Source organism: Perca flavescens, chromosome 11 (assembly GCF_004354835.1).
Source record: "Perca flavescens isolate YP-PL-M2 chromosome 11, PFLA_1.0, whole genome shotgun sequence".
Taxonomy (NCBI): Eukaryota; Metazoa; Chordata; class Actinopteri; order Perciformes; family Percidae; genus Perca; species Perca flavescens.
Window position 1 is genome coordinate 29,133,601 of NC_041341.1, and position 26,855 is coordinate 29,160,455.

Consider the following 26,855-nt stretch of genomic DNA (forward strand, 5'->3'; position numbering starts at 1 on the left):
GATGTCTCGCTCTCATTCAGAAGCATTGGTGCATTTTTAGATATCTGTGGGAAGATACAGGAGCACCCAGAATGACATCATCAAGCAATGAACTGGCAGGTGACAGTGCTAATCACGGAGCCACTGTAAAGCTCATCAGCCGAAAATACCTCCAGTATTTTGTATTTTTAACCAGTCTACTTGAACAGCAAATTTCCTAAAAACAGCTTTTATATTAAATTATTTTCAATCACACTTTTTCAAGACTCCAAATGGCTTTTGATATTTGAATTTTGAGGAAAGTCTTCTTTTAGTCTTTCTTTTTCCCAGCAGACATTTCGACTTGTCACAGTAGGAATAGCACAGGTTGTACTAATAACATTTAAGATGGCTCTTTTCTTTTCAAGTGTCCCATTAAGTCATGACTGTGACAGTGATCGAGCATGCACAATACCAGGACACACAAACTGAAGCAGCTAAATTGAATTCAGCCATACACTGTTTTTTCTCATACTGACACATGTACGTTTGTTTGTGTGGAAAGCCCGCTTTCATTAAGCAACTGTTGGAAGGCATTCGGAAATGTCAACAGATGAGCGCATCAGCGGCAGCTCACACGGGGCAACAAGCGCACGTTAACACAGGCGAGCCCAAGAGGCCTACCAAAAATGGCCCAAGCTAACAGAACAAAATCCCAAAAATTCACACGAGAGGTTCTGTGGACGTAGGTCTCTTAATGAAAGTCAAATCAACACGAGCGTCCCCAGCGAAGTAACATTAACGTAACACAAATGCAGCTTATTGAAATGAAAATCACTATTACCATTTTCATCGAAAACTCTATAGGCTACTAAACTACTTGTATCATGTGGACGCGCCGACAGTTTCGTTGTCAGTACGTAGAATCCCTCACGGGAGCAGAAGAAGCTACACACTATAGCTTGAAACATGCAAAGAAACATTACAAATACAAAACATTAGGCTACTAATCATTACTACAGAAGCAATGTCCTTATGCAAATATTGTTTTTTCTTTATGACAATCTAGTTTTAAGAATAATGTATTCAATACATTTATTCCAAAAAAAAATAACAGTAAAGAAATTCATCAACATAAAACATTGAAATTTTCCAATGTACTGTTCTGCTTGGGAAGTTTAGCCCAGGAGACAGAGCTAATAATTTCCAATCTGTGATGAAAACATTGAATCCTCTGTCACTGCCCAGACCCCATCAGTCCCCACCCGGGTCTCTGTCATGGTGCAACAATAAATGTAGATACACATGAACCCTAAATCACCCATACAAAACTAAATTACAGTTAACATACTGTAAATGCACACCCAAGATTCACAGAACATTATTAAAACACACTTAAACTACGACAGAAACCTTTCAGAACTTTTTTTTTTCTTCCCATGAGCCTTTGCACCGCTTCAGGCAGAGCAGTTCAAACGACCCCGCCCCTCCCATACAGAAACTTAACATCCTTAGTTATCTCTGCTTAATAAGCTATGTGCACTGCATACTTAAGCTGATTATTACAAACAACTAATGTCATTTAGTAATGAATATGTTTTTCAACAAAACATGAAAGAATAAGTAGTGACCACAACATTTTTTTTTAATTACAACTAAATCTGGGTTTACAGTGTAGTTTTCTTTTATATTCAAACCTGTGGTTTTCCTACAGTGACATGTCAAAATGTGAACAGATGATAAACAGACAAGAAACTAGACAAGAAACTAGACAAGAAAATGTCTTACTGCCTTCCCAAGAAAGGGCCAGATATTTGAAAGGGTGAGGCTATTTGCACCCCTGGTACAATTAGCAGTGTATGCTATTTGCACCCCTGGTGCAATTAGCAGTGTATGCTATTTGTACCCTGGTGCAATTAGTAGTGCTATTCGTACCCTGGTGCAATTAGAAATGAATGCTATTAGTACCCCGCCAGTGCACACAGCAATGTGTTCTATTAATACCCTATCTGGTACAAATATCAATGTATGCTATTTGCACCCCTGTGCATTTACAGTACCTTGGCATATATTTACACACAGTTATCCATACTACTCATGTATTACACCTTTTTGGAATATTATCGCCCTGACATTCTTACCCTAACCATAACCAATCCCACTCCTCTTGCCTAAACCTAACCAACCCAACCACAGCAGGTATATTCATGAGTCTTCCCCTACCACCCTGCGTTCGCGGGTCCTAACTTGCGCAATTGCATGCAAATTATCCAATCCAAATTTAAAAAGATAAGATCACCACACAGGGGAATCAAACTCCAAACTCCCATACTAAAGGTAAGCGTACTAACCACTCACCTAGCAGTTCTTTCAGGAAGTTGAACTATTTACCACTATTTTCTTCAAGCCTCGGTTGCTAGGTAACCATACTGTATACAAAAAAATAGGTACTAACTAACAAACTAACAGTTGTATGCTTTCGCTGAAGACAGAAAGCGCAACTGTAGTATCCATTTTCCGGTAGAAATTCAATTGTTATAAACTTTAGAGACAAAACTTCCCTAATATGCCAGTTTCTGCGGTCATGGAAGATGAACGTCCGCCATGATTTCGGTGCACGCGAGCAACGTTTTTTTGTTATGTCACAGGGTGTGAATAGCTCAGCTGTGTGGCCGAGGCTATTCGTACCGGGGGTGCAAATAGACACTCCGTATTTTTTTTTGAAATACCTGACGTTATTGGATGGCCCTTCCTTTCTGCCACCAACATTAGAGACATCATTATTGTGTATGGTATAGATGAACTTTGAGATCCATCAGTTTATTACATGTTATATAAAACCATCTACATTCATTCCACAACATATCTGCACGTAATTGAGAAACTTTTAAAGGACCACAGCGAGCCCTGTCTCCTAAAAATTATGTTCCAGTACAACTAAACTGCATTCTCATTGACGTTTTGAGGGAAACCTATTTTTTTACCGGATTTTGCGCCACAAAAAAAACCCGTCAATGTGCGTCCACTAAAAGTGCTTTTTTTATTTTTTTAAATTAAATGAAAATTAGATTACATTACCAATCATTGCAAAAAAAAAAAAATAAAATAGGCAATAGTTCCTTATTACAGCATGGAAGACATGTGACATGTATTCATACATGAATAATTGTAGCTGGAAATGGGAGAAACTCAGCTAGGAGACATAAAAGAGCATTTTCAATACTCTCAAAACTGTCTCTGGGTACAGGACATGTCTGGGGCACAGTGAATTTGTTGTCACAGTTATCTTTAATTGAGACTAATCAAATTATTCTGATACTGGCTCTGTTGTGGAAAAATGTGGGGTTTGCTAATAAACGCGCTGGGCGGATGCATTTGGTGAGTTTAGTTGTATTATAGTTCAGAGAAGTACGTTAATGCAATTTATCATTCTGGTCTGCTAGCTCTCAGGTATTTACAAGACACTTAGCAGATACAGATGGAAGGCAGATGGAAAGACATAGATGTCCAGCTGAAGACAGGAATGATAACATATCACCATCTAGGTTCAATTTGAACTTTTTCCAGCTTGTTGCTTAAAAAATTAAAGCTCTCAGAGTCTGCATTTTAAATACTCATCTGCCATTTGTCTCCCAATCAGATAAACAAATAGATAGATGCATATATAATAAATTATAATATAGTACATTTGTATATCATTATGATTATAAATGTTCTGCTAATATATAGGGGTGGGAATCACCAGAGGCCTCACAATACGATATCATCACGATACTTCTTTCACGAAACGATATTATTGCGATTTTAAACATATTGCAATAATCTGCGATATATTGCAATTTATTACCTTTTTTCTGAGTTCAACTTTCTCCCAATTTCAAATTATGTCCCCAAAAGTAAACTTTGTCAACATCTTTTTTATCTAAAAACATACATTTATCTGTTTGTTCAGCTCACTTCAATTTTATTACTGAAAAATGGGATTATCAAGCAGACAAACTGACCAACACATGTACTGTACAATAATAGATCGATACTTGGCATCTGTGTATCGATTTTTTTCCCCCACCCCTACTAATAAAACAGCAGAAAACACGTCAGTGTGTTAATTATTAGTTTTTCCTCACTGCTAACTATTATTTTCCAAACCTGTCACAGTCTAATTATACCTACATGAGGTTATTTCATGATTACAGTAATCAGGACATGCCGCTTCTGATTAGGGTTGGGTACCGAAACACGCAAACGGTAGTATTCGGACCGGATTAGAACGCAAATTTCGGTTCCTCATTTCGGTTCTAACTGAAATAATTTCCCTGTGTCGCTCCGGACAGCAGCAGACTCTTTTTTCTTTCTCCCTTTTCTGCCGAGTGGCGCACGTGCCCGCTCGCGGTGTGAAGCGCGTGTCCGCGATATTCTCCGACATGCACTTTACAATCACTGCTAATAGACTTTTTGTACACGCTCCGAAACGGACGTACAAATATCACACTTTCTCTGTAGTCTACCGTTAGCTAGCTATTGTAAATGTTCCTGCTCACCAAAACGGACGTAAAAGCATATTAACCATTCACTGCACGTGATCGCTAGTAAACATATTACACTTGCTCTGCTAGTCTATCGTTCAGGAAAAGACCCTGTAGCCTGGTGGTGGGGGAGTCAGGACAGCCTCCCCAAATTGTCTGCCCTTTCAAACTCCTACCTGTGTGTACAGGCCTCTTGGACACCGTCTGAGAGAGTTTTCTCCTGTGCAGGACATGCCATAAGTCAGGAGAGGTGTAGTATCTTGCCAGAGAAGGCAAATATGGTCATTTTTCTGCAAAAGAACTGCTAAAGTTTAAAGCTGGTTGGCATACCAACTCAACAACAGTTATTTTGTTGTTACTTGTTAATAGTGTAACTGTTATTTGTTAGTTATGGGTTAGGTGACTTGGGTTTACTTATTATATATTTAAGTACTTTAAAACGTTAATATATTGTTACATTTAAATAATTTTCAATAATTGAAAAAAAAATCCATAAAAGAGCCTTTCTTTGATGTCATTTTACAGTTTTTCAAGAATCGGTTTAGGAATCGGAATCGTTTTGAAAGTACCGGTTCGCCATCGGAATTGTAAAAATCCAAACAGTACCCAACCTTACTTCTGATGCTGCATGATCAGCCAGCCATCAGAGTCTGCACAAACCTTTTCCATCAGATTAGTCAACAGCAGCAGCACCGTTATACAGAACAAACTGTGTTGTGGTGAGCAGGCAGCTATCACATTCTATCTTTGAACTCTTTGCTCAGTTAACTGAGGTATGACCATTCATAGCCACACAGTGCACGACACAAATGTCAACTAGTTAACATTTCATCACAGTCTCAACCATAAATAGTTTCCCCTATCTTTATTTCCCTTTCCATCTTCCGCTTCCGTCGTGCCTATTTTCTCATTCATCTATTAAATCTCTCTCTAAAGTTGTCATAGCTTTTGGTTCCTTGGAGCCGCTGTGTGAGGTCAGAGTACCACAGACTCCTCAATAATACACACCGACCCAGGTCACTGCCTACATCGGGAGGATTTGCAGAGATTTAGTCTGAGTTTGTAAAGCCGATGGTCTGCATAGGCTCCTTTATGGCTAAAGAACATGTATACACTGCAGTATGTCATGTTAAAGAAACAACTTAGATGAAAAAAACATAAGATAGAATAATTATAAAACAGCTGGAGAGAAAACTAGAGAATGATAAATGATTTGGTACTCAGCTGTCATGACCAATTACTCTGTGCCAACGGCATCTTCGAACAAAGAAGGTAACAGTTTAATTGCTTTAAGCCGATGGGCACAACTACTATTACTGTGTATCTGAGACTTTGATATTTTCTGCAGCCATCATACCATAATAAATAAATGCCTTCTGGCAAACTACTGGGGCAATAATCTGCGTTTTAATCCAATGACCACAGTGATTATAAAATACAACTTAATCAGGTTGTTCACCCTTATCAGAGCATTAGCAGAACATCAGGAATGTTGACATCAAACTGAAATCACTATTAGTCATGCCTTTGTGCTGTCCAAAATCATGTCAAAGTGTATTAAATCTATTGGGCCTTTGGAGATAAATGAGAAATTCCCCTTTTTCCTGTAAGTCTCTGAGTGGGCCCTGTATGTTTGATTGACAGCTGAGTAGGAAGGTTGACCTATGTCAAAATTTCATCGAACGGCAACTTAATTAGTAAAATTCACACGTGGTGTGTTACAGCGTAGTAAAGCACAGTGTTCTCGCCCGACGACTGACAACTTGTTCGGCTCATTATATCTGTAACCAATGTAACCCAAATTTGCTGATAACTGTAGCTTACAAGGACAGACAGTGTTAGTGTATTATCTTGCTCAGCAAGCCAATGTCTACATTGACCAACCTGCATTTGATGGGAATGGGAGTTTAGCTGCCCTTCATCTCTTTCTCATTATAAATATGTTTGGGGTCTATTAAGTAGCCTATGCTTTAGTCAATCCATCTGCCAACCTCAGTAACACAAGACCCTGTGGGCTGTATATACTCATCTATCCGCTCTGCCTGTTGGGTTAGTAGGGTTATTGTGGCACATTAGTACATTACTTTATTCAGTGTGGAAGTAGCTCAGCGTAGGTTTCCAACACACACACACACACGCACGCACGCACGCACGCACGCACGCACGCACGCACGCACGCACACACACACACACACACACACACACACACACACACAAACTCAGCATTATGCATATTCATAAACACGGCAAAACAACTTTAGCTTTCTTTCATTTTAGTTTTCATTTCCTGAGTAAACAAACCAATTACAGACACATTCTCCAAGAAGATATTTTATTAAAATATTTTAAAAGAAGTTCCAAAAAGTACATATTTTTCTTCTGATTAATAACGTATCTTAGATACATGCTCGCTAGATACAAGTCTTAATTTTTACAGTATGAAATGCTCCTTTCACATAGGGGAAAAAAAGATGCTATATGGTTTTGGTGACCTTGTTAACTAAGTCAATCTTTAATATCAGTTTGTTCTCAGCACCTTATGCAGGATCAGAACACAGCAGAATAGTTTGCCCAATAAATCCGAAGACGGAATTTATGTTTTTGATTAATTCTCATTAAGGTGTAATACTCTCCCTTTGCCCTTGTCTCTGTTTTTCATACCGCAGGCTCTTAGTTTAAAAATAGCGCTGTTTCTTGGTTTTACAAGGGCATGCTTTGTGGATGACTGTTGGGGGATATTTTAGTCAGTCAGTCATGCATGCCTGTCAGCCGACTGTAATAATTTAAAAAACCTTTTGTGAGTGAGCTCACATCGGGGTTACATGCGAATCCAGGCCAGCAAAATGAGCTCAGTAGTGTGGAAAGCTAATTGAAGTTCTTCTACGGAGCTCTGTGATTAAACGGCTGATTAGTGGGTGATTAGAAATGGATTGCCGTATGTTTTTCCAGCTATAATGACTGGATTACATCCAGCATTGGCTGGATTGTCTCGCTGCTGCAGCAGCTGTTACGCAATGCTTCTTTAACAGCATTGGGACAATGATTTGAATGTTTGCCCCAGTTAGGGAGGTTTTTCATTTGTATCCAAGTTTGATAAACGTAGTCAACCGTTTGAAGATCATCAAACTGGCTGGCATGCATTTCTTTCCACATCCATGCTCCCCTTCTGCTGCTGGAAAAGAGTAACCTTTGCATTTGTTCTTGTTTCTTTTTCTGGAACAAACATTGCATCTTCTTTCCTCTGCCTTTGTTGTAAGAAGCCCAACTCTTTATAATCGTTGTCCTCCTGTATTATTAGCTTTTAGTAAATTGGCATTTGCACACAACGTCGTCTTTAAGTAAAGCTCAAATTTGATGTAGAACTGAGTATATATACTCGGACACACAAGAAAAGGTCTTTCCCTGCTCTAATTAAGCCATCTCCCTATTGGGAGCCTTTGCATCAATACTGCAAACATTCACTTTGACGACTCATTGGTCCCGCTGGGTTTCAGTGGAAGCAGGAGAGGAATTCGGGATGAGCTTTCTTCCTCTCATTGTGCACCGTTGCCATTGCACCATACAGAAGTGTTCACAGGTTTCAGGCAGTTCCACTGCAGTGGTTTTTTTCTTAGGAGTAGGGGTGGGCGATATATATCGTATACGATAATATTGTCATTGTTGTGTTAACATTGTGCAAATTGACATTATCGAGTATTTAAATTACTTAGAAAAAAAATCTTCAAAACACGCATTGGAACACTACACATTCAACTAATTCACTAAAGATGGCAGCGCGCTATTGTGCAGTGGCTACTAGCTCTCCTGTCGGTGTATATTTATACAAGTACAGCCACACTGAACTAATCAATATAGGACTACGATACAACACAAAACCTGGCCTGACTCTACCCTATCTCCTCTCCAGGACTGCTTCCAGTAAAGACATGGTTGTGTGCAATATGCTACAGAACAAAGCCCTTTGTTTATTATTATGATTTCATCTTGCTTGTATGCTGCACAATTTACATTACAGCAGAGGTGTACAACTGAATGTGTACTCAGAGTTCAATGTTCCTACACTAGTTCAATTAGTATCAGTATTTTGTCTTTAAATTGTTTTTACTTGAATACTTACATTTTAAAGAAAATAAATAAGAACTGTTTTCATTCAACATTGTGGCCATTATCATCAGTGATTAAGTAACTCTGACTTTTAAAAACACATTTTTAAAGGATATCGTCTAATTATTGTTATCGTCAAAAACGGCAACAATATTGAGATATTATTTTTTGTCCATATCGCCCACCCCTAGTGAGGAGGGCCCAAAAAGATGCTAGAATGAATAGGTGTGGATGCGGGGAAGGGCCCATAGAAAATGCCTTTCTACAGGGCCCAGAATTTTGTGCTATGCCCTTGTCTTACCGTAAGTAAATTATGATTACATTTGGATGTTTTGATGTGACAGTGTTCAATATGTTCCGAAAAAGATGTTTCTGAATTAAACTCAGAGCAGAGACAGTTCAGAAAAGTGCTATTGATACAAGAAAAGAGTTGCAAAACATAAACACATGGTTAAAGTTACAAACACAATATTGTCTAACTAACAAATATCGTAAGCCTTAGGAAGGGCCGGATTTTCATAAGGCTGTTGTGCAGATGTTTATGAAATTATGTCTACATTCAGAGTTTCACTCCAGAACACATTGTGTGTGTCCTTGATCTCCAACTTTTATTTTACATATTTGAAATCCAGCATTGATACTAACCAGCAGTCTTCTTCTTACTAGATGTCAAAAATCTACAGGGAACCTTTAATGTGCAGTAAATCAGCCCTGTCTTCTAAAAATGACCTTCTCAAAAACTAAACTGCATTCTAGAAACTGCATTTCCGGCAGAAAATGCTAAAGCTAAATTGCTAAAGCTAAACTGGATTGCTGGCATAATTGCGTAAGAAAAAGGTGGAGTAATGAGAATAGTTGGAAAAGTGGGAATGTTTTTAATTAGTATGAATTTTATTGACATGTTGAATAATACCAATAATGTATTAAACAAAAGTGGAATATTTCAAGTGCAAAAAAATAGCATGTTGACAAGTCATTGTATATGTATGTATGTTCAAAAAAAGTGATAACATCAATGAGAAGATGACGTAGCATTAGGAGCGAGTACGGTAGCGATTAGTATGAAAGCCCGAAAATCTGCGTAGGGAGCTTGGTTGGGGTGGTGGATGGGTCAAACAACACAGGACTTTCACCCATAACCGGGGATCGTGTCCCGCGTGTCACGTTTCCTAAACCCAACCGTCACATTCTTCTTTTCCTAAACTCAACCGTCGCTTTCTTCTTTTCCTAAACCCAACCGTCCTGTTCTTCTTTTCCTAAACTCAACCGTCACTTTCTTCTTTACCTAAACCCAACCGTCCCGTTCTTCTTTTCCTAAACCTAACTGCCCTTTTCTTCTTTTCCTAAACCCAACCATCCCATTGCTGTCCCGAGTTATTGTTTTCCTAAACCCAACTGTTTATTGTTTTCCTAAACCCAACAAGCCCGTTCTTCTTTTCCTAAACTCAACCGTCCCGTTGTTGTCCCGCATGTCATGGAAATGTAAGTCCACCTACGACCTTTTCCTTAACTTAAGGAGCCGTGTTCATTTCACAGAATTCTTCCCTAGCCCATCACAGAATTTTCTGCGATCCGTGATCATTTCACGGAATTCTTCCGTGGGCCCATCGCTGAATTTTTTGTGATTGTGTAAAACTGCCACAAATTTCGAGTTGAGTTAAGGGGCCGTGTTCATTTCATGGAATTCTGTGAGATCAGGTTGTAACATAGACATGTTAAAGCCTGAAAGAAGCACTAAACTTAAACAGTGATAACACAAAAACTGTAAAAGATACAAAAAAGCTGAATCGTTTTCTAGTAGCAGAAGGTTTTATGAATAGTTTAAAGTTTGAATGATATCTGTAGGTGAAGGTGTGTAGGAGGAGTAGCATTTAGAATTGGAAGAAGACTGAAAAGGATTTAAAGATTGCTCCATTGACTTTCAATGGAAAAAGAAAAAAAGCTTAATATTTTTAAAAAGTGGCAGCATAAATAGAAAAATAATAGAAGATACAGAAACTGAAAATATCCCATCAGGACTTACCGAAAAAACTCTGATAATTCATGATAAAAGTGTAGACTTCAAAATTAACAAAAACAATAAAAAGTAAATATATCATGTCAGTTTTGGTTCCCCTCGCAGGTTCAAGAGCTTCTTGAGATGCTCTTAGCTTTCTACAGTGGTTAGGAGGCATCTGTTCATCTTCAGTTACGATGCTTTTGGGAAAAAGCCTCTTATGGTTAAGAAGGTTTGTAAGATGGATTTTGCCATCATGTTAACCTAAAAGTGTTTTTGTGGGGCTCTGGACTGTTTTACTTTTTAACTCTGGAAGCGAGTCACTGACAGTACTGTCGCACTGCTTGCTCTTGAGGGAATTACTGTAATTGTTGGAATTGTTGGGGCTTTGTAAATTATAGAGTGTGGTCTGGACCTACTCTATCTGTAAAGTGTCTCGAGATAACTCTTGTTATGATTTGATACTATAAATAAAATTGAATTGAAATTGAATTGAATTAAATGCAGACATGCATCATGGTCCTTGATGGCTTTCATGCTTGTTGTTTGACAGTTTGAACTTCTGTCTGTGTTTTGGACAGCAGCACCAGCAGGTCTGCATTTGTAAATACTTGTTTTACTGTAAACGGCCGTGCCGTAGCATCTGTGTTGGTGTATGCGTCAAGGTTTCAGTACAGACAGAACAAACATTCACACACACATAAGTACACACACACACACACACACAGAGTCACAGGAGCAAAATTATACCCTAGTATAAAAACACATAAAACACTCAAACACTACACAGAACAGTACACGTGCAATTATTCACACAAGTACACACATTTAAAAAACAAACGGCAGCACACACTGAGCTCCATCTGTTCACATTCCGATATTGACTAATTTGAAACAGATACAGAAGGAGAGAGAAGAAAAGTGACAGAGAGAAGAGCATGTGTTTGTATGTGTGTGTGTGTGTGTGTGTGTGTGTGTGTGTGTGTGTGTGTGTGTGTGTGTGTGTGTGTGTGTGAGTGGGTGGGTGGGTGTGGGTGGATGAATTTTGTTATTTTGAACTTAGCAAATGTCTAAATTGTTTTAAACTGCATCTGGATCTGCAGCAAGAACTTGTTTTTGTTGTTCTTGTTCCTTGGCCATGTCCTAACTTTCCAACAACAACATAACTTCCTTGTTATTTATTGCATGCTACATGACATCATTTATTATATATTTTGCAATATTACCTGCATAAGTAGCCCCCATCCATCTACCGTCATACCTGTCCACCTTACACGCCTGTCTCTTTGAGCGTCAGTCAGTGGAATAATGGAACAGTCCTGCATCATTTCTCAAGTCCCTGGAGCAGCTTCTCTCTGTGTTGCTTTTATTTATTCATTAACCAGGTTTTATTTATTCACACTTTGCTCTTTAGTCAACAGATCAAACTACTTAAAGCAGCATGCTTCTGCCTGAACCAGCTCCCTCTGTCCTTCATCTTTTACATATGGGATATTTTCATAAATAAATATAGTCCAGCCTGTCCTCACTCAAAAAACAAAAAAGTGTGTGTGTGTGTGTGTGTGTGTGTGTGTGTGTGTGTGTGTGTGTGTGTGTGTGTGTGTGTGTGTGTGTGTGTGCGTGTCTGTGTATGTGTGGTGTCTGTGTGTATTTTGAGGCCTAGAAACTGCCACATCTTTTGAAAAAAAAAAGCATCTTTCAAACGTGATAAAAAATATTTTATCACTTTTTCTCTCATGCTGGAAATAGAAAGACTTGCACACACACACACACACTTGTGCACAAACTCAGATGTTCAATCTCCCCCAGAGGATTTTTCGATGCGGGAGGTCAGCAGAATAACAAAGTAGAATGAAAAAGCAGAACATTTGCACATTGTCTGATGTGCTCAGTAGTGACAGTTTGGCCTGTTTTTTTTCAGTTCTTTTCTTTGTTTTCAGAGGGAGGAATCTCTCCCTCTCTGTTCTGAGGTGATCTCTCCAAGCTGCATGACAGAAACTTTCTCAACAGTAAATGATAGTGACAAAGAAGGGATTTCATGGCTCAAAATACTGAAATGAGATTAAGGCGATAACACGTGGTTTCACATTACAGGACGGGGAGATGAACAGTGAGTCATGTTACGAAATTTTTAGTTGAAACAAAGTCAGCATAGATACGTATCTTTGTGTAATATGACAGTCTTTAATCTTCAACAGATTTATCTCTGTAGGTCTTTTCCTGTTTCCTTTTTCCAGCTTTGGCTGCATTTTAGAATGCTTTTTGACCCATTTTCTCTCAGGGATCTCTTTCTTATCAGATGTTCTCCTCAGCTATAATGAACAAAAGGTATGATGACAGTATCACTGTTGATCAAGACGATCTGCAGTGTTTTGTGTCTTATCCGTACTATATGTGAATAGTCCATGAATTGGTTCACAAGCTGACATCCAGTTAGTTTCCTCATAACAAGGGATGTAAAAATTTTTTTCCTTTGGTCTTTAAAAAGGCCGAACTGTTCATTTGATTCTTGTGTACTTCTGTTTAAGTATGGTAGATTTTATTTTCATTATGGCATCATAGCAATGTTTTAATGTATTCACCTATTAAAACATCCAATCTGTCTGTTTTTCAGACAGGTTATTAACAAGTTGAAGAGATAAATTACTAATAGCACTAGATTAAAAAAGAACTCGTAGTACTCGTTTCACCTATTTCTTTGAGATCAGGCTGAATATTTCCTCAGAGCTGTGATTGGACTCGTGTTTATCATAATGAAGCTGGTTTCTCTGAGTGACTGAAGGTACTTCCACTTGACAGAATAGTATACCGGTCATTTTCAATAATATTTCTATGCAAAGGTAGCAGTGGTATTATGACCTGCAAGAAATTACAGTAAATGTAGAAATATGCTGTTCAATGTTGCAAAGTGATCTACCAGGAATGTGTCCTTGCAGGTATTTGCAGCAAAAGTTGAGCTCGTTTCCACTTTTTTTGCCGGAACCCCCTGTGTTGCCAGCCCACACAAGGTTGAGGTCGGTCTGAACAGCACAGCATGATGCTTGCAGATGTTTGCCACTCTGATGGTAATTTCGAAGAGAGGTTTAACACTGCTAAATATCAACTGCTCGTAAATATAATATGACTCAGAAGTTGTCAGAAGGGCGATAGCAAACAAAACATCAATGCTAGACTTTGAGTGAGTTTCCCAAATGACATTTTCCTTTTACAGACTTTTCAATATTACACATTAAAAGCAAGCAGAGGATAGAAGGTGACAGCATGATATTAGTCCATTTTAAAAACTTCATTTCAAATTGAGTTAAAGGTTTTTGCAGGAAATCACTTCTCCACTTAAGCTCAAGCTTTGAGACTGAGAGGAGGTTTTCTGTGTGTGTGTGTGTGTGTGTGTGTGTGTGTGTGTGTGTGTGTGTGTGTGTGTGTGTGTGTGTGTGTGTGTGTGTGTGTGTGTGCGTGCGCGTGTGAGTATGGGTGGGTGAATTTTGTTATTTTGAACTTGTATAAATTGTTTTAAACTGCATCTGGATCTGCACCAAAAACTCATGTTGTTCTTGTTGTACTTGTTGTTCCTTGGCCACATCCTAACTTTCCAACAACAACATAACTTACTTGTTATTTATTGCATGCTACATGACATTATTTATTATAAATTTTGCAATATTACCTGAATAAGTAGCCCCCATCCATCTACCGTCATACCTGTCCACCTTACACGCCTGTCTCTGTGAGCGTCAGTCAGTGGAATAATGGAACAGTCCTGCATCATTTCTCAAGTCCCTGGAGCAGCTTCTCTCTGTGTTGCTTTTATTTATTCATTAACCAGGTTTTATTTATTCACACTTTGCTCTTCAGTCAACAGATCGAACTACTTAATGCAGCATGCCTCTGCCTGAACCAGCTCCCTTTGTCTTTCATCTTTTACATATGGGATATTTTCATAAATAAATATAGTCCAGCCCGTCCTCACTGAAAAAACGACCATGTGGGTCGATTGCGCAAGCAGCTCATAGCAGCTGACAATTAAGTTTCCTAATCTTCTTGGCATTGAGCTTTCGTAGCTGTAGTAATTATCGCGAGAGAAAATGAGGAAGTGAGGCTGTGTCCTGTAGTAAACTAAAAGCCAACTGTGATTTTATTTTTATTTTATGTGACTCATGTTAAGCCAATCCCTGATGTTTTACTAACTCTAAGTACTTTTTTGCCGAAACTCAACTAGTTCTATTTCACAGCATTTACCACGTGTTTAAAACTGCGGCCGTTATGTTAAATCGAACGGTCACAAGACTATGGTTACATGATTAAACCGCCACCCTGCGGCAGTAAATACAGCGCTCATATGCAGTCTTGCCAACTTGTAAACTTTCTTGCTAGATTTAGTGACTTTTCAGACCCTCTTTTCAACTTTTTTTCTAAAAAGCGGCTAGCGAAAACAAATTTAGCGACTTCAGACAATCAGGGGAAAAGCATTATTAGGGCCCGAGTGCCAACTAGGGCGGAAGCCCTATTGAAACTGACGGAATTATAGATTGTATTTTTAATTCATTTCCAAGCATGCTGCCAACAGCACCATCTCGTCTTGCACAGTCAGAAGCAGGCAGTCAGCCAATAGAGCCACTAAGCTAACTAATGCAAATAAGCGTATGACATCATCAGGCGACTTTTAGCGACTTTTTGAGCTAGTGCTAGCTACTTACATTGGAAAAGAGTTGGCATCACTGGTCGAATATGTGTCATTTGGGGAGCCTTCTGCCACCGTGCGGCAGTAAATAGAACGGTTGTGTTGTTTTGAAAATGGACCTGGTTTAGGTAGGAGGATGTGTTGCATATAGTCAATTAGGCTGTCTGTATCTCACTTTGCATCTGCATGTCTGCATCTCTTTATTTCTATATCCTTATTTCTTTCCCTCGCCTTTACATTATGAGCTGATTATGAGTTGATTTTCTCTCTACACACATATCATTTCTGTGAAAATACTTTATTTACATGTTTACACAACCTGAAAATCATATCTAAAGATTCATTTTTCATGTGCGCACAGGTGATATACGAACACAGGCTGTCAAATCATTTCCAAACATCATTTCACAGGCTCAAACTCTTTAACATTGCACGGTAATATTGCATACTTCATCTCCCACACACTTGTTAAGATGTAAAAAAAAACATAATCGAAAAACACTTGACGTGTGAGTGGGCACACAGTCACGCACAGCCGTGACCACGCATTCAGTCCGACAACTCTGCTGGCAAAGTGACAAACTGAACAAAACTGCACTCACAGCGGCAGAACACATATGCAGGCAGTTAAGTACTCAAACAGACAGCTACAGTAGATATACTTATTCTGTTTCTTGTAAACCCTTGTGGATGTCTAGTCCAGTCAAAAAAGTAACGTTCATGAGCATTGGGCTATACAAACGGTTGCATAACGCTTGGCGAAGGATGCAGTGTCACATTAAGAGGATTCTGCTTGTGGCAGGCTATGGAGAGTGCATGTGTTCAAAGGATCACAAAGAAATTGAGGTTCCTGATAAACACTGACACACTATATGAGCTGATTTCACTCACACGGATTGTCATCTTGGAACTGGGTTTTGAATGTTGTCTTACAGAAATGGAACATCATCACCCCAAATTCATCTATGTTGAGGCCGCCCTTTGGTGAAAGAGTAGATACTGTACACCTTCGCTCCAACTCTGTTTTTTTTTTCTTGCACTGAGCTTCATGAGTTCTCCATTTCTTTTCTGATCCGCCTCCCTACTTTTGACTTGAGAGAATGCTTTAACCTTTAAACAGGAATGCCTACTGAAGAAGACCAGCATATGATTATCAGAAGGATCATCTAAAGTGGTTTTAAATGGGAGCCAGAGCAAGAAACTCTGTTACTGTTTGGAATAGCAAACCCTGTGTGGAGCTGCCCCGTTTCTTTGTCTAAATAAGATGAGCCATTTTATGTAAATCTTCTCTTCTCTGTCCCGAGGTTTAAACTGAGAAGGCAAATCATATTTGGAATAGACTACTCTGGCAATGCTGCTCCTGCTCACATGAGCAGACTAGTTGGAGAATGATCTATATATTTCTCGACATTTATTAATGCTAACATAAGCATCCAATGGGCAACAACTCTGAGTAAACGTAATCATTTGGCCTTTGTTAAGTAGTAATGCAATCAAAAGGCTTCAGCCTCAAATGCATTTATTTTAATTATTCTTTATTTTTTTACCCAAATTACAAATTGGACCATTTTGAACTGTGCACATCTGGAATGTCACTGCACCTGCAGCAGCCGGCAGTAACCCTGTTACCACTCTGCAGTTGTTGCTGTTTATTGATTCCCACAAAGAAACAAAGAAAATATACTGTTTTTTGGAGTCTCCATCACTGAGCTGATTGAAACCGGTTTCATTCAAAATTTGTATTACACTGTAAAAGATGCAAACTGCTGGGTGTCTCAGTATCAAAAGCTAGACTATATGTGGTAATACAATTAATAATGGTACTTAATGTTAGGATGGAGAACAGCTCTGGATGCCAACATGACAGACAGTAATGGTAAGAAGAAAAGGGCATGGTACACACTTTATGGAAAGGGTATATGAATTATCAGGACTTCATGCATGAAAAGGCATGAATTCATTCATGTAGGACTTCATGAACTATCAGTAATGTACAGGATTAATAGTATATCATGCATGACTTAATGCAGGAACAGTGCATTCATTAGTGCATCAACTAAGGGAGAACAATGCTCACCCAAGTAGGAGATATATATATATATATATATAATTTCTTGACAAAAAAAATGTTTGAGGGGTCACAAAGATGATTGCTGCATAATGCCACCATTAATCATATATTATCAATGTTATAGATGGACCAGGTCAGCCCTTTATTCGAAGGGCCATAAACATGAAGAACTAAGGTTTAGTTAATCATGATTGCAACACTACAGTTCATCAGAATAAATGTACACTGCTGTGACTACTCAGTTTTCTTTGGCATGTCACTTTAACTACAGATTTACCTATTAAGACCTCATCAATAAACCAGAATCAAATTGAAAGACATGACATGAGTTCATACTACCTGAATGAATTCATGCTTTTTCATGCATGACGTCATCCATGAATTCATGATAATTAACTAGAAACTATTACCAAGAAAAAATAATACGATGGGAATTCAAATTCACACACTCCTCCTGACTGTCTCTTTTTTTGTTTCTGTGTCTTACTCCTGTCTTTATTCCCTATTAATTGGAAGAAAATGTATACATACATGATGGGCAATACATACATAATACGTACAAGCATGTTCCTCCTGCCTAAAAACTACTCGCACACACACTTACCCTGTGGCCTCACAGAAATATAGTGTTAGGATATACCATAGTGGGTGAATAGTTAATAAATTGGCACAGTACTTTATGTCTAGGTGACAGGACAAAGGCCAAGTTAAGATAGAGCTCAAACCCCGGCATATAATATTTCTTCAAACATTAGTTCACTGTGTACTCTGTAAGGAATTGGAATAGTTACTAATAGAAATTACATAGTGGACTACATTCCGCACACACACACATACAGTTTCTCTCTCACTACATCTCTTTGTGTACACTGCCTCAACTCTGCTGTCACTTCTTTCACTCAGTGACTCATAAACATCTCCGGAGACCCTTAGTGCTCATTAGACCAGCATTTCTTTCCTCCACGACTGATTTGTAAAACTTCAAAGAAGGAAACAGAGAAAGGAAGTACACACCCAGACAGAGTGCCACCCGAAGCAACCCCAGTGCTCTGCAGCTCTGGTCCCATGCCAACCAGCCATGAGCTGTTTATATCTAAACTTTCACAAAGAAAGACTTTCTGTTGGGATGCATCATCAAAAGCTGTTAGAATAGTAAACAAACATGTTAAGCCGTTATGCCGGCGGAGCTTTTCGTGCATCCCTGTGGAGGCTGGGGGCATTGAACCCGAGTGGACAATGTTCAAAGTTTCCATTGCTGAAGCTGCGGCGAGGAGCTGTGGTCTTAGGGTCTTAGGTGCCTCAAGGGGCGGTAACCCACGAACACCGTGGTGGACACCGGTGGTCAGGGAAGCCGTCCGACTGAAGAAGGAGTCTTTCCGGGATATGTTATCCCGGAGGACTCCAGAGGCAGTTGCAGGGTACCGAAGGGCCCGAAGGGCTGCAGCCTCTGCCGTGAAAGAGGCAAAGCAGCAGGTGTGGGAGAAGTTTGGAGAAGACATGGAGAAGGACTTTCGGTCGGCACCAAAGTGCTTCTGGAAAACTGTTCGCCACCTCAGGAGGGGGCGGGGAACCATCCAAGCTGTGTACAGTAAGGATGGGACACTGTTGACCTCAACTGAGGAGGTAATAGGACGGTGGAAGGAGCACTTTGAGGAACTCCTGAATCCGACTAATACGCCCTCTATGTTAGAGGCAGAGCTGGAGGATAACGGGGATTGTCGCCGATTTCCCAGGCGGAAGTCACTGATGTAGTCAAACAACTACACAGTGGCAAAGCCCGGGGATTGATGAGATCCGTCCAGAAATGCTCAAGGCTCTGGGTGTGGAGGGGCTGTCCTGGTTGACACGCCTCTTCAACATTGCGTGGAAGTCTGGGACGGTGCCAAAGGAGTGGCAGACTGGGGTGGTGGTTCCCCTTTAAAAAGGGGGACCAGAGGGTGTGTGCCAATTATAGGGTATCACACTTCTCAGCCTCCCTGGTAAAGTCTAATCCAAGGTGCTGGAAAGGAGGGTTCGGCCGATAGTCGAACCTCGGGTTGAGGAGGAACAGTGCGGATTCCGTCCTGGTCGTGGAACAACGGACCAGCTCTTCACTCTCGCAAGGATCCTGGAGGGAGCCTGGGAGTATGCCCAACCGGTCTACATGTGTTTTGTGGATTTGGAGAAGGCGTATGACCGGGTCCCCGGGAGATACTGTGGGAGGTGCTGCGGGAGTATGGGGTGAGGGGGTCTCTACTCAGGGCCATCCAATCTCTGTATGACCAAAGTGAGAGCTGTGTCCGGGTTCTCGTAGTAAGTCGGACTCGTTTCAGGTGAGGGTTGGCCTCCGCCAGGGCTGCGCTTTGTCACCAATCCTGTTTGTAATATTTATGGACAGGATATCGAGGCGTAGTCGGGGTGGGGAGGGGTTGCAGTTTGGTGGGCTGGGGATCTCATCGCTGCTCTTTGCAGATGATGTGGTCCTGATGGCATCATCGGCCTGCGACCTTCAGCACTCACTGGATCGGTTCGCAACCGAGTGTGAAGCGGTTGGGATGAGGATCAGCACCTCTAAATCGGAGGCCATGGTTCTCAGCAGGAAACCGATGGAATGCCTTCTCCAGGTAGGGAATGAGTCCTTACCCCAAGTGAAGGAGTTCAAGTACCTTGGGGTTTTGTTCGCGAGTGAGGGGACAATGGAGCGGGAGATTGGTCGGAGAATCGGCGCAGCAGGTGCGGTATTGCATTCAATCTATCGCACCGTTGTGACGAAAAGAGAGCTGAGCCAGAAGGCAAAGCTCTCGATCTACCGGTCAGTTTTCGTTCCTACCCTCACCTATGGTCATGAAGGCTGGGTCATGACCGAAAGAACGAGATCCAGGGTACAAGCGGCCGAAATGGGTTTCCTCAGGAGGGTGGCTGGCGTCTCCCTTAGAGATAGGGTGAGAAGCTCAGTCATCCGTGAGGAGCTCGGAGTAGAGCCGCTGCTCCTTTGCGTCGAAAGGAGCCAGTTGAGGTGGTTCGGGCATCTGGTAAGGATGCCCCCTGGGCGCCTCCCTAGGGAGGTGTTCCAGGCACGTCCAGCTGGGAGGAGGCCTCGGGGAAGACCCAGGACTAGGTGGAGGGATTATATCTCCAACCTGGCCTGGGAACGCCTCGGGATCCCCCAGTCGGAGCTGGTTAATGTTGCTCGGGAAAGGGAAGTTTGGGGTTCCCTGCTGGAGCTGCTCCCCCCGCGACCCGACACCGGATAAGCAGACGAAGATGGATGGATGGATGGATGGCATTGCATTATGTTTTGCTCTAATTGATATTCTTTCTTATTAACACTGGGTCAGTTGACTATGTGTAATGTTAATGTGTAATGACATCTGTCTTCCTGTGTGCGGATTGCGGAAAACCCGACAGGCCGGGCCAGGTTTGGACAGATATTTAGAAATGATGTTCGGGTTCGGGTCGGGCTCGGTCACATCAGCGCGATAAGGCATTGAACATTTTAAATTAAACAGCTTATTAAGGTGCACTTGTTGCCCCGTGTGCGCTGATGCGCTCATCTGTTGACATTTCAGAATGCCTTCCTACAGTTGCTTAATAAAAGCGGGATTTCCACACAATGTGTCATTAGTATGAGAAAAAAATTTGAGTCAGGCTCGGGTCGGGCTCGGACATAAATATCTTAATGCCTGTCAGGCTCTGGCCGGACGCGGTTACTGCTCTGTCGGACGCGGGCAGAAAAATGCGGCCCGATCCGCACTCTAGCCGCAGCGCATTGAGCGCTCAGCGCACGATGGAAGACGTTAAAAAGAAGTTGGCCTCAGGAGATTTTAAAAGCACCGAAAATGAAGGAAAGTCTACTGTGTAGAAGTATTTCTACATAGTTGTCAAGGCCGATTTAGATTTATTTATTTGATTAGGACAATGCACATTAATCAACATTTCTGTAAATGCGCCAATGTTAGCCAGTTGGCTAATTTTCAACTGTAGTCCTAGTTGCTTGCATGTCTTTATGGTGGGAAGAAACCGGAGCACCCGGAGGAAACCCACGCAAGCACGGGGAGAACATGCAAACTCCACACAGAAAGATCTGGGACAATCTGGGTTCCAACGCAGAACCTTCTTGCTGTGAGGCAGAAGTGCTAAACACTGAGCCACCGTGCTGCCGATAGTGATGAACCTGTTGGTTATGTTCAATGTAGGGGTTGTGAAGTTGTCATGAAATATGACAGCAAGAGGACCGGGAATTCCGACCTGCAGCGTCATGTGGATAAAGTTTTTAAGTCACTTGGGCTACTGCTGCAGTAGCCGAGCATCACTGCCTTTGTGAGTACCTCAAGAAAAATCCCTCAGCCGGCCAAACAAAAACTGACATAGACATAGGGCCATTTTGTTCCATTGAAGGAGGGGGTTTCACTGAGTTGGACCTGCAGCTTATTAACGTCAGTGGTACATATGGTTCAGTGGCAGCACAGGACGTACTGTGTGACCCAACAGAGAAACGCACAAAGCTGGTTGAGCAGCTAAATGACATTCTGATTGAGGTGAATTTGATCAGAATGACAACGGATATTACCACAAATTAAGCTACATGACCATCACTTGCCATTTTGTGACACAAACATTTTAAATGATAAGCACCGTATTGACAACAGCCACATTCCTACTGGAAGAGGCTTTTTAAGAGTTGTACTCAACGTAAAAGGACCTCACTATTAACTAAAGGACAGTGAACATTGATTTCCTCGAACATGTTGGTACACATTAAAATCATCTTAAACCTGTTTGCCCTTCACAACAATCTGGGTATTTTCTGATAAAAGGCCTTTATTTACTAGAAAACAGTAAGGGAGTGGGAGCGGGGGGGCAGCCAAGCATTGACATTAATGGACTTAACTCGATAATCTGTAAGTGTGACCTGTTGCCTGAACCTTATGTACTAAAGGATGTGTGATGACCTTAATTTCTGCAGTAAGTTTCCTCTCTATGCTCAGTCATATATATATATATATATATATATATATATATATATATATATATATATATATATATATATATAAACTTAGCACAAAAGGAAATTTATGTTTGGTAGATTATTTCTCTGTGGTAAAAATGTTTTTTGGCAATAAATCTTATACCAATGGAAAGCCTGTTTAGTTCCCTTTCAAATGGTGCCCCATTTGTAAGGAACATGCATTTGTGGGCTGAGCAGCAGCGCTGAGTATGTGGGTTGCGCCCATGAAAAATTTGCCAAATCTTCTTTGCCAATGCCAAACAGCTTATTCTGCCATTGACTCGTTTGGTGTTTGGTGGATTGGATGAATGGATGATTGGATTTGGATTTGAGTTGAATTGTAGGGTCGAAGTGTGGAGAAGACGCAGAGAACACTATGCTGATTGCTGCACCGATAGAGTTAACACCTTTTGGTGGAGGCAGTGTGATGGTGTGGGGCGGCATCTCCCTCACTGGAAAAACGAGGCTTGTCATCATTGGAGGCAATCTAAATGCAGAGAGATATAGAGATGAGATTCTGCAACCAGTGGCAATCCCATATCTCCACAGTCTGGGACTGAACACTATCCTCCAAGATGACAACGCTTGCCCCCACAGGGCGGGGTTTATCAGAGACTACCTCCAGAATGTGGGAGTGGAGAGGATGGAATGGCCTGCCAGCAGTCCTGACCTCAACCCCATTGAACACTTGTGGGATCAGCTTGGGCGTGCTGTTTGTGCCAGAGTGACCAACACAACCACGTTGGCTGACTTGCGACAAATACTGGTTGAAGAATGGGATGCCATCCCACAGTAGTGTGTGACCAGGCTGGTGACCAGCATGAGGAGGAGGTGCCAGGCTGTTGTGGCTGTGTATGGTTCTTCCACACGCTACTGAGGCTCCCGTTTGTGAAATGACTAAATTGTTAAATTGCCAATATGTCTTGTTTCTTCAAACTTCAATCGTCCAGTCCACCAAACACCATCAAGTCAATGGCAGAATAAGCTGTTCTGCATTGGCAGAGAATATTTGGCAAATTTTTCATGGGCGCAACCCACACACTCCGCACTGCTGCTCATCCCACAAATGCATGTTCCGTACAAATGGGGCACCATTTGAAAGGGAACTAAACAGGCTTTCCAACGGTATAAGATTTATTGCCAAAAAGCATTGTTACTACAGAGAAATGTCCTTACTTTTTGTGCTAAATTTATATATATATATATATATATATATATATATATATATATAGTGCTATATCAAAAAATCTAGGCAAGGCCCGCCCTACAAAGCAGCCCGATGGTTTGGGGTTGGGCATTCACCTTGAGTAGTTAAGGTTAGGATAGCCGACTGGTCAGGGGATAGGACCTGAACAAATCGGGTTCCGTTACCTTGCATAAGCATGGACACCCAGCCAATAGTAGCGTGTGAATGCTATTGAAGGCCGGGCCTTGCCTAGAAGTTGCGTGGGTTCCAAAATAACGCGCCAGTGACAGTTGTCATTTCAGAAATAAATGAGAAGCTGAAATGAAGCAACATTGTTTAAAAAATGACCAAGAATTCTGAGTTGTAGATTACTTTCACATTGTGTGAGAAACAAAGAGTTGGACAGGCATGACAATATTAACTTAGGGTAGTGGGCAACGTTCAGTTGATCTTCATTGTGTAATTGTTTATTCTCTTTTTTTGTGTCACCAACATGCAGACTCTACGGCAAGCTGACAAACTGCACGTACCTGTGGGCGTTAAGGATGAATTGCTTCTGGCCCAACAGGCTGGTGGATGAGTTCTTCATCCGAGTCCACAAGGAGTACTTCCACGATTGCTCGTTGTCTGGACGGCTTCTCAAGGACCCACCAAATCGCATCCTGGGTCCATTTATTGCAATACCAGTCCTGGTCACCCTCCTTATGACGGCCCTGGTGGTGTGGAGGAGCAAACGCAGCGAGGGGATTGTGTAGTGAGGGGAATAATGTTTTTGGCTTACAGAGCAAAGAGAAGCGGAATCAGCTGAATCTGAATAGGGAATCAGCTGAATTTGATGTGGACCAGGATAGTGACTGAGAGAAAAATATTGTAAATATAATCAAAATCACAGAAACTGCTTTAAAAAAAACTTTGGATGTGTGTTACAAGTCATACAGGAAGTGATACCATGAAACCACTATTACCTGAAGAAACAAGGGAATGAAACGCAGTGCTGAACCTTTCCAGGAGATCTGCTTTACATTATCACTAGGTTACAAAAGAAAAAAATTACTCCGACATCTGTTAGGAAACCCAGGTATTTCAGATTTTATGAGTATATACATATACTGTAAATATACACAGTATGTACAATATGACAATATGTATCTGTCAGTGGATTGTCAGAATGTCTTTGTAACACAATCAAGACAACAAACAGTACAGGAAATTGTTTATCTCAGATGCAAATTTTGCGTGTCCATGCAAAGATATGTGATTTTAACAGATGTGCATTATAGTTGAACTACTGTATATACTCTGAATGATGCATATGGCTTAGTGGGAGTAGAATATGTATGCTTTTAGTTTTCATTTACTTTCCTCTGCTCATATCAGACACCCCTGCCTCAATTTCTTGGCATACCTCCAGCTCATTTTCTCCTCTGAATGGGAAACAAAGACATGTTTCTATAGCATAATGCGAACTGAACAGCTGGAGAAATGCAGCAGCTAATGGTGTCACATACAGATATGCAGTACAGGTGAGATACAGCAGGCAGGGGTTGAGGCCTCAATTTGGACGGGCTGTGATGATATTGTGTTCTGCAGCTTGCATCCTCCATCACCAAGGAAACAAAAATGAAGAAATGCCAGCGGACACAAAGGTGGAAGTGGCTGAGAGTAAAGACTTTAAAGGCCAGCATGCACAGGCAGTCGTTTGGAGACGTCAGACAGTTAATCAACCAAAAAATCTCCCATTCTGTCTGATTTTGCTCCTTCAAACACTTTTGCTACCCATGTTGGTTACCATATAGAAATATCCAATCCTGACAATAACCATATTGATTGCATCCAATTTAGGCACTTATGTGAAAATGTTGCAAGAATGAAAAAGAGAAGAGTAGAAAATCACTGTGGAAAAATTACAAATCTAACTACAAAGAGAACATAAAGCAATGGATTAGCCAACACACATCTCTGCTGAATACTGCCTAAAGCACAGTTTGTGTATCATAGGTTTATATTGATTTATGATCTCCAAATGCAGTAGAGTGTGCTGTGTGAACTGTTTCCTCATTGATATTTTTGAATGCTCTCTTTCCTTTATAGATTCATTGACCTGTAGCCCGCCTGTCAGAAAAACACACTTAAAAGCACACCCACACTTCCTGAACATGTACTCTGTACTTTGTGCCAAAAGCTCTTGGAAAACAGAGGGCAACGTTTGCTATGAAATGTCTAATTTTCTGTTGGAGTGACTTCTAATGACTGAATTTTAAAATCTATAATCATGAAGACAAGTTGAATAAAACGTCTAATTAATGTGTCTGATATGCTGGGGATTGGCACTTTGATTTCTCATGAGTTGAGAGGGATGGTACAAAAGGCTGAATCAAGAATCCTGCCATAATGTATGCATGGCTTAGTACTGCACAACATTGAGTCATAATGAGTTCAAGCTCCCGTGTCAATTGCCAAAGTGTGAAAAATATGAGAAAGGAAAAACTATGTTTAGTAAAGTGTAAAGAAAACAAAGGCCTCCTGCTTTTATGTCACACAGATTTGTGACCTGCAGGAATTATCATTTATTTATTTATTTGACAGGGACAATGCAAACAGACATATTGTCAAAACAAAGCTTGTCACTGAAGTGCTTCATAAAAAGTTTATAGCAGATGCTAATTTTCAACTCCAGTCCCTGGTTGGGCTTTTATACACAATACAATTTAGATACTTAACTATTTCAATTCAAAATAATAATTAAAAAAAAATCTAAAAATGATATATAAACAACATATGTAATTAAATATTTTCACTCTCCTCTCTCCACATATAAGCATTGGGTAATAGCAGTGTTGCCTGGGCAGAGAAAGATTAAATGAAGGTGCAGTAGTCATACAGCTTTTTATATTGCACTGAATTTTGACTTTGTATTGGTGCTCTCAGAGGACAGGTCAGCGTGAATCACAAACCAATGGCAAAATGAGCTCAGAAGTCCATTAGAGCACACAGCTTGTTCTTAATTGCTTATTATGCGATGAAAAGGATTAACTTGTCCTCTAAAAGTCTTTTGGGGCAATTCCAAGTCAAGTCTCAAGACATTTGAGACAACTACTAGAAGTGTAAACTCTTTCAAGATAATTCCAAGTCAAGTCCCATGTCATTAACAGACAAGACAGACATTTACCAGACAAGTCTAATTCAAGTGCCAAGTAAAGTCTCAAGTCATTTGAGACACATCTAAGACACATGTCACCTCATTCATGTGTCAAGTCATTCAGACCAAGTTTGAAATCAAGTCACAAGTTCATTAGGGTAAATGTGAATTCTGATGGCGTTGAACATTTCACTCTAGCTGTCTCAGCCC

General features: G+C 40.7%; 1 protein-coding gene across 1 annotated transcript in view; it reads left to right on the forward strand.

Annotated features, from left to right (window-relative positions):
* Positions 1–25,816, forward strand: part of ramp1 (receptor activity modifying protein 1) — a 65,232-nt gene extending 39,416 nt beyond the window's left edge. Inside the window, exon 3 of the mRNA XM_028591719.1 lies at positions 24,006–25,816. Coding sequence (XP_028447520.1) covers positions 24,006–24,261 — 256 coding nt within the window. The 3' untranslated portion in view covers positions 24,262–25,816. The remainder of the gene's footprint in view (positions 1–24,005) is intronic.
* Positions 25,817–26,855: the final 1,039 nt, after the last annotated feature.